At 44.1% G+C, this 9,605-nt stretch overlaps 1 protein-coding gene across 3 annotated transcripts in view; it reads left to right on the forward strand.

The window, feature by feature from the left end:
* The window catches only part of gtf3c3 (general transcription factor IIIC, polypeptide 3), an 84,406-nt gene that overhangs the window by 22,751 nt on the left and 52,050 nt on the right, over positions 1-9,605 (forward strand). For all 3 annotated transcript variants that reach the window (XR_004561779.1, XM_034174315.1, XM_034174326.1), the window contains exons 6-7: positions 6,648-6,813; positions 7,139-7,286. Coding sequence is in view for 2 of the 3 variants with exons in the window: in XM_034174315.1 (XP_034030206.1) it covers positions 6,648-6,813; positions 7,139-7,286 (314 nt within the window). In the remaining variant the exon portion in view is untranslated. The remainder of the gene's footprint in view (positions 1-6,647; positions 6,814-7,138; positions 7,287-9,605) is intronic.

A 9,605-nucleotide genomic window follows, 5' to 3' on the forward strand; every position in this document is an offset into this window, starting at 1 on the left:
AGCTGTCCCTCTAATGATGGGATGGATGCCTTTCTGATGGCTCTCTTGATGACGTGAATGACTCATTACCATGAACAAAAGACTGAAACTCCTTTGACCTGAGTACCCCATTGTAAACAGGGGATAAAGTGTGTCTCAGACCCCCTCCCCGGTTAAGGCTAGGTTTCAAACATTTCACAAAGAATGCCTCCTTGACCCCTCTCTCAAACCATTTCTTCTCGCTGGCTAATATTTTAACGTCCTTGTCCTCAAACGTGTGGTTAGTGTCTTTAAGGTGGAGGTGAACCGCAGACAGGTCCACTGGCGCCCTCTCTGTGGTGCTGGTATAGCCTTTTGTGTAAAGGTTGCTTCGTTTCACCTATGTAGTGTTCGTTACAGTTTTCCTGACATCTGATAGAATACACTACATTGCTCTGTTTGTAACTAGGGATCATGTCCTTAGGGTGAACTAATTTCTGTCTCAAGGTGTTAACCGGTTTAAAGTAAACTGGGATTTTGTGCTGTCTGAAGATCCTCTGTAGTTTTTCCCCTACTCCTGCTAAATAAGGGAGAGACACTCCTCTTCTTCTTGTCTCCGTCTCCTGTCTATCTGGTCTCTTTGTTCTCTGGGACTTCTGCACTTTGTCCAGGGACCATCGTGGGTACCCACATACTGTGAGGGCTTTCCGGACACCTTGTTGTTCTTTAGCCCTTCCCTCTGCAGTTGTGAGCACCCTGTAGGGCTCTGTGTTGAAGCGTCCTGATCACCCCGAGCTTGTGTTCAAGGGGGTGGTTTGAGCCGAAGAGCAGATATTGGTCAGTGTGAGTTGGTTTTCTGTAAACCCCTGCCTGGAGCTGCCTGTTCTCTCCAATCGTAACATCACAGTCCAGGAAGGCTAAATGGTTGTTTCTGGCATCCTCACGTGTGAACTTGATATTGGCGTCCACTGAGTTGACGTGTTCTGTAAAGTCCTCAACTTGCTGTTGCTTGATTTTGACCCATGTGTCATCAACATATCTGAACCAGTGACTGGGAGAGATGCCCGTGAAAGACGTCAAGGCTGTCTTCTCCACTCGCTCCATGTACAGATTGGCCACAATGGGGGATACCGGAGACCCCATCGCACAACCATGAATCTGCCTGTAGTAATTCCCCCTAAACAGGAAATACGTGGTGTTGAGACAGATCTCCAAGAGTTGGCAGATGTGGTCTGGTGTGAGTTGGGTCCTTTCAAGTAGAGACACATCCTCCAGCAGTCTCTGCCTCACAGCTGAGACGGCCTCAGCAGTGGGGATGCAGGTGAACAACGATGTCACATCAAATGACACCATAGTTTCATCTGCCTCCAGCTGTAGGTCCTTGATCTTGTTCACAAAATCTTGTGTGTTCTCCACATGATGGTCTGAGTTACACAAGCTCGGGGTGATCAGGACGCTTCAACACAGAGCCCTACAGGTGCCCACAACTGCAGAGGGAAGGGCTAAAGAACAACAACGTGTCCGGAAAGCCCTCACAGTATGTGGGTACCCACGATGGTCCCTGGACAAAGTGCAGAAGTCCCAGAGAACAAAGAGACCAGATAGACAGGAGACGGAGACAAGAAGAAGAGTGTCTCTACCTTATTTAGCAGGAGTAGGGGAAAAACTACAGAGGATCTTCAGACAGCACAAAATCCCAGTTTACTTTAAACCGGTTAACACCTTGAGACAGAAATTAGTTCACCCTAAGGACATGATCCCTAGTTACGAACAGAGCAATGTAGTGTATTCTATCAGATGTCAGGAAAACTGTAACAAACACTACATAGGTGAAACGAAGCAACCTTTACACAAAAGGCTATACCAGCACAGCAGAGAGGGCGCCAGTGTAAGTAAGTAAGTAAATTTTATTTATATCGCACCTTTCACAGACAAGAGCCACAAGGTGCTTCACAACATAAAAGCAGAGTACACCACACAAAACATCAGACAATGGCCGAGAAATAAAAACATAAAACATAACATAGGATAACAGAGCAGCCTAAAAGCTAAGCAAACACTTGAGTAAAAAAGAAAGTCTTAAGTTGGCTTTTAAAAGTATCAACAGAGTCCAGTGAGCGCAGAGAGAGCGGGAGACCATTCCAAAGCCTGGGAGCAACAGCCTGGAAGGATCGCTCTCCTCTGGTTGCGAAATGGGTGCGAGGAACCATCACCAGATTTTGGTCCACAGACCTCAAAGCCCTGGCAGGGGCATAAGGCTGGATAAGGTCACAGATATAGGGAGGCGCCTGGCCATGTAGAGCTCTAAAAGTTAAAACCAAAATTTTAAAATTGATCCTGAAGGACACTGGCAGCCAATGAAGCTCCTTTAAAATTGGGGAAATATGAGTCCTTCTGTTAGCTTGTGACAGAATTCTTGCTGCAGAGTTCTGTACCAACTGCATTCGACGCAACTCCTTCTTGTTTAGACATGAAAACAAACTGTTACAATAGTCTAAACGTGTTGACACAAAAGCATGAATAATAAGCTCTAAATCATTTCGAGACACCATTTTCCTGAGCTTAGAGATGTTTCTTAATTGAAAGAAGCAATTCCTCGTCAGCTGTTTACAATGCTGTACCAACGACATGTCTTTGTCAAAAATGACACCCAGGTTTCGAAGACATGATTTAGCAGACTGGCCCAGGTCTCCCAAGTACTGCTGAATACCTGGAATATGGGCATCAGGGGCAATAACCAATGTCTCTGTTTTGTCTGCATTAAGCTGAAGAAAGTTATTCGTTAGCCATTGTTTAATTTCCGCCAAACAATGGAGGAGGGAATCAAGCCTCTTAATCTCAGATGGCTTAAAGGAGCTGTAAAGCTGGATGTCATCCGCAAATAACTGGTAAGAGACATCAGTAAATCTTTGAATGATCCTACCTAAAGGGATCAAGTACAATAAAAACAAAATGGGGCCCAATACAGAACCCTGAGGGACTCCACATAACAGGTACGCAGACTCTGACCTTATCTGGTTAGCAAAAACGGTAAAGCTGCGCCCAGACAGATATGAAAAAAACCACAGAAGAACTGACCCCGACAGTCCGACATGATCCCTCAGTCTATTCAGCAGGACCTGGTGGTCAACAGTATCAAAGGCAGAGGACAAATCCAAAAGAACCAACACGGTGGATTTCCCAGCATCAGCAGACATCATAATGTCGCTGGACACTTTCAAAAGAGCCGTTTCCGTAGAGTGTTGTCTACGAAAACCGGACTGAAACCTGTCATGAATGTTATTCTGATCCAGGAAGAGTGTCAGTTGGTCTGAAACCACCCTCTCGAGGATCTTAGACAGGAATGGGAGCTTAGAAATAGGTTTAAAACTACTTAGCTCCATTTGATTTAAACCTGGTTTTTTCAGTAGAGGCAACACTATGGCATGCTTAAAAGCACTGGGAAACACACCGGTGGACAAAGAAAGATTTACCATTCTAGTAACGCACGGACCAATTACCTCAAATACTTTAATAAAGAGCCTGTAGGGAAGGATGTCCAATGAGCAAGAGGAAGGTTTCATCTTGCTCACCAATGCCGAAATATCAGCAAGTGTCACAGCCCTAAATGAAGACCAAATGCTGGGAGCAGGCTCAATAACAGTAGAAGTACCACACAGGGAGGGTGGAATTTTATCCTTAATCAACTTGATTTTGTCAGTGAAAAAACTCAAAAAAGCATTGCTGTCAGCTTCAGAAATCACAGGAGTAACTGAAGCAGCAGGACATACAAGAGAGTTGATTGTATCAAACAACACTCTGGGATTCTTCTTATTCACAGACACCAGCTGACGTATGTAGACAGAACGGGCACTCTCAGCCATTTTGTTATATGATAGAACCAGCTCCCTGAGATGAAGCCTGTGAACCTCAAGTTTAGAGGATTTCCACAGGCGTTCAATCCTTCGACACAGTCTCTTAAGACTTACGAGCTCTTCATTTATCCAAGGGCACTCATTTTTCTGTAAAGACACGTTGTATTTAACAGGAGCCAACTGATCAAGAATAGTATCACAGTGATGGTTAAAACACTGGATAAAATTGTCCATATCAAGAAAATCAGTGAACAAACAAGGATTAAACATAGAAGAAAATCTTTCTGCAGTTTCAGCAGTGATGATATGCCTCCGAGACTTAACTTCTAAGGGCTTCTGATCAGAGCTGGAATGCAGGTCAAACGAAACAAGACTATGGTCGCTCAAGTGGACATCTTTTATAGACATATTTAAAATGCCTAGGCCAAGTGTAAAAACTAAATCTAAAAAGTGACCCTTTTGGTGAGTGGGCTCAGAAACATGTTGCACAAAATTAAAAGCTTCAGTCAACGATAAAAGCTCCATAGCAGAGCAAGATAACTTGTCATCAACATGAAGGTTAAAATCTCCAAGAATTAAAACAGAATCCAACGTTATAATAGAGGATAAAAAGTCACTAAAATCCTTAAGAAAGGCAGTAGCGGGGCCTCGGGGGCGATAAACCAACACACAGAAAAATGGGTTTGAGAAACCTACCTTGCCCAACTGTGATTCAAAGGAGGGAAAATCCTGTGACTGTACCCCTTTACACACACAATCCTCTTTATAAACGATGGCAAGGCCCCCACCACGGCGACAGGGGCGGGGCTTCCAATGGACACAGAACCCAGCAGGGCAGAGCTCATTTAAATGAAGAAATTCCTCTTCTCTCTGCCAAGTCTCCGAAAGGCACATTAAGTCCAACATTTCCGTTGATATAAGATCATTCAGGGAAAATGATTTATTGCCGATTGAACGCACGTTCAATAAACCAAGGCGCAAGGTGGACGACGTCATGTAGGCGCTGTCTGAGGCTCGCAATGGGATAGGACGAAGACAGTGGTCACGTGGACTCCAGCTGATCCGTGCAGGCGGAGGCGTAAACACGGAAGTGCACAGTAGCGATGGAACTACGCCACCAGGATACCAGCGCTGAGAAAAGTCTAGAACACCCGTACCTAACCGAACAGGTGTCGATGCAGATGTGCCATCACACACATCAAAGAGAGGAATGTGGTAGAGGAAGCGAGCCCGTCCTCGGCCACCGGTGCTGGCACCCAAACGCGCCGCTGCATGCCTTCTCTTCACCTGGACACCAGCCTGCAAGCCTCTTCTCCTCTTATCCAAAAAGCCTTTTTTCCTCAGTCTCCTGCGGATCTTACACGACGCCCTCAACAGCAGCGGATAATCAGGTGAGTTGGAGCCGATAGTTAGGGGCGGAGGAAATGCCTGGTTGAACCTGTCTCGTATAGCAAATAGGCTCTCCATTGTCTCCTTGATATGAAACAAAGAGTCCCGATCGTAAGTCCGTAAAGCCAAGACACCTCCATCTGCTAGTCGGGCTGCTAAAATAACATATGTTGTAAAAGTGGCCATTAGTAACCAACACAACAGGAGCCGAGCGACGGCCACGCCAGTCACAGGCGCCATCTTGAAAATCCACATAGACATGCAGAACACAATGCGTGTGCTCTCAGCAGTGGACCTCAGTCTGCGGTTCACCTCCACCTTAAAGACACTAACCACACGTTTGAGGACAAGGAAGTTAAAATATTAGCCAGAGAGAAGAAATGGTTTGAGAGAGGGGTCAAGGAGGCATTCTTTGTGAAATGTTTGAAACCCAGCCTTAACCGGGGAGGGGGTCTGAGACACACTTTATCCCCTGTTTACAATGGGGTACTCAGGTCAAAGGAGTTTCAGTCTTTTGTTCATGGTAATGAGTCATTCACGTCATCAAGGGAGCCATCAGAAAGGCATCCATCCCATCATTAGAGGGACAGCTGTCCTGCCATTAGGTGTGCTAACTACAGCACAGTAGTTGCTAATTAGAGCTATTGTTTAGTCACTAGCCTATAGCAGTCTGCCTCTCAGTAGGAGGGGTCTGGGTAGGTTTAAAACTCCAGCTTTTGTTGGCTTCTGTTTTATTCTTCTCTACAAGAGTCAGACAGAAGTCAGACTTCCAGAGCAAGAATTTTAGCTGAGGAAGCTTCTGCGATTTGAAGCGAAACGTCCTCGCGTCAAGCAACCCAGTCCAGTCGAAGATTCAAGCTTCTCTACTATGGAAACCACCTGGACAACTGAGAGCCTACACAGAAATATTATTGAAAGAATAATTCTTGTTCATTGTTAAAACATCAGATTCACAATATAAGCATCAAGCAAAGTGTCACATGAAAATATAGAATTGTAATGTAGTAATAAGCAGATTAAAGGTGTCAGCCCTCCATTCTTTTTGTCTTTCTTAAAGTATATGTGGTTTTGAAGTCACATGGAACTTTGAAATGGCTTTTTTGGTCATTTTCTTTCATGTTGAAAGCTGACATCTGGTGGCCACTCAGCCCATTTTACTTTAAAGTCATGACCTTTATTTGTTAGTATTACTTACATGATTTGATTATGTTTAATGCCATTTGATAGAAACTGTGAATGTCTGTAATAATTGAAACTACAAAATACCTCGTTTAATGTTCCATTTTGAAATGGAGCAACAATCAAGTGGTCATAGACTGTGCACTTTTGTGGAAACCCAAATTGGTTTCAGCTCTTTTTCTGAATATTTATTGTCTGAACTTGGTCTGTGTGAGAATACAATGCACATGGCATTACTATCTTTGTTTCCACCATCGCATTCCACAGCCATAAAGAATGACCCCACCAATATACACTATCTGTGGGAGCGCTGCAACCTCCAGTTGCGTCTGGGCGAAAACAAGCAGTGCATGGATGGCTACCGCAAGATCCTGTCACTGCTGCCAATGGAAGATGGAAAACACTTTATACAACTCTCCAAAGACATGGCCAAGTAGGGACACACACATACGGACATGCTAAAAATATATTTTCATTTTATTCCTTTAAAATGATGGCTTAGAAAGGCTGAATGTAGGTACTGTTTTTGTGTGTAAATAAACTTTACAGAAACCTGTTTATTCATAAGAATTACAGAATTCAGTCACTGTTGTGAAATGTGTAGTTATCTTGCTTTGTAAAGTAACTCAGCTTTTTTCATGATGTCCACTAACATGTTTTAAGAAACATTTTCCAGTGACCTGTTGGTCAATAAAATATTCAAAGAAACTTCAAGTAATTTTATCAAACTGGGACTTCATTTTATTCATTTCCGGTAGGAGTTACTATGAGAGTAACGACTTGCCTGCAGCACTCGGTGTTACAGAGGAGGCGCTGGTGCGACACGCAGACCTGGTCACAGATGACTTTGTCAACATGGCAGCTGAGCTTTACATTGCCAACCGCCAATACAACAAGGCTCTGCAGGTACACTTGTGTGTGTGTCTGTCTGTCTGTGCACTGAAGCAAAATCTTACTTGACTCGAGTAAATATTTTTCAACTTGAATGTGATTTTTCCTTTTGATTTGCACCCTAGTACCTGCCAGGGGTGCCCTCTGAGCTCTCTGCTTTTTGTCTTGGCCATTGAGCCTATGACCTTGACAATCAGAACATACAATTCCATACCAGGCATAATTAGAGTGAACATGGAGCACAAAGTAGCCCTTTCTGCAGATGATCTCCTCCTCTACATATCCTAGGCTTAAAGGGTGATTCCTTTAATCCTCGATTCATTAGAAAAGATTCAGGAGATTTCTGTTTACAAACTAATTTTGCATAAAAGTGAGATGTTCTCATTGAATCTGGACGCTTCAGCACTTGAGCACCTCATGTTACCTTTTGAAATAACTGCAGATAGCTTTTCCTATCTTGTCATCAGTGACAAAGCATTTACTGATCTTTTAAAGTAAAGCCTTGGGAAATTTATAACACAAACCAAACAAGAATTGGCCAAGTGTTCCCCTCTCCCCACCTCACTCACAGGTAGAGTGAATTCAACAAAGATGATTGTGCTTCCAAAGTACTTGTACCTATTCCAGTGATTGCCTGTATTTATCCCAGACACTTAAACTCTTCTCAATAAGAGAAAGACTACCAACATATATATATATATATATATATATATATATATATATATATATATATATATATATATATATATATATATATATATATATATATATATATATGCGTTACTCTAATCTAACCACTTTTTTAGTAACAGGTAATCTAACATGTTAATCTTTCCAAATCAGTAATCAGATTAAAGTTACTTCTCCAAGTCACTGTGTGTTACAATTATTTTTGCACTGTGGGTCGATAGCAGCATTAAACGTGGTCCGTGGGCAGGGGGTTGGGGTTCGACTGCACTGCCCACTTTAAGCGAGCTGTGAGCTTTTCATCCGCGGTTTTGTGCAGCAGCTATGACTCGTCGTCACCTCAGATAGTAGACATGCATTGAAATAAATGTGGTCAGGTCTCAGAAAGAAATAGCTGGTATGTATTCATAAGACCCTTATGAATGCAGTAAAGTAAATCTGCAAGCCCAAATTTGTAATTCAGCGGAGAAATCTTCATTTAAAAATGACAAATTTGCAGCTAAAATTTGTCCCTCAGCGAAAACTGTTTGTACATCCGGATCATTGCATTGACGTCCGGCAGAAGACGGAGCGCTCCCACCTTCAGTCCGATCCCGCATTGAAATTGATTTTATCTGTTAGTAATGTTACTGTTATACACATCCTGGTTTCAGCATCCAAAAGTAAGCTGCAATGAATGTGAGATACAGCTCTGCATGCTCAGATCAGCGGCCACATCGACAGCAGGTGACTTTCTTTCCCGACGGCTCGCTCCCTGCCTCTGCTGCACTTACTGAGTCTGCGTGCTCGGTCAACGCCGAAGCGGGCCACTCACATCGCCCCCGTGTCTGCTGTGCAGCCGGCACCACGTCCCTGTCTACTGAATGGAGGTGCAGCCAACTTGGCAAAAGTCCAGAGACTACGCTCGCTGTTTTGATGCAGAGCGGCCGGTGACACCTGTTGCTGCTAGGACAGACTTTCCGCAGCGCCGCACGTCTCGGTAATCGGAGTCGCAGAGCTCCGTGGCCGCTGAGAGAGGTTTATATCTTTTTAATGACTTGGATTCTTTGCGGGTCCCGCCTCCGTACCCCACGACGGTAACACTGGAGGCAAAAGACGCGCGGGTCCACGCGTCGGGACGCAGCCGGCGCGGTGCGGCGGCACAGGAAAAACACCTCCGTGTTGATAACCATTTGTAAAATCCAGGCGGCTTTTGATGGCTTTCAGTGGAGTGAGTATATGAGAAATTGTGTAACAGCTGGACATGTTCCAACTTGCCCTTAAGGCTTCCAACGGAGGTGTTTTTCCTGCGAGCCGACGCTGCAATCCGCCCACACGTCTTTCATTAAAAAAATCTCCTTTAACAGTGGAATATCCGGATAAAATGCTGAAACCGACTTCTTCTGAAACTTCTCTGTTCTCTCACGATGTCCTGGATCAATAGAGCCTGAAATGTGGAGTTTTTCCGCTTGAAACAGGCTGACGACGGCGCCTGGGAGTGCTGCACGACATCTCGCTCCATGGGAAGTCCTTAAAGCGACAGTATCACCTCAAAATCTCTCATCAGCCATTAAAATTTTCACCGAAAACCAGCTTAATTTTTCGAACCGTGTCCACTTCGATGTGTCTCACAGGTTTAGAAAAAAGTTTGATCAAACAAAGCGCCAG

Source organism: Thalassophryne amazonica, chromosome 1, assembly GCF_902500255.1.
Source record: "Thalassophryne amazonica chromosome 1, fThaAma1.1, whole genome shotgun sequence".
Classification (NCBI taxonomy): Eukaryota; Metazoa; Chordata; class Actinopteri; order Batrachoidiformes; family Batrachoididae; genus Thalassophryne; species Thalassophryne amazonica.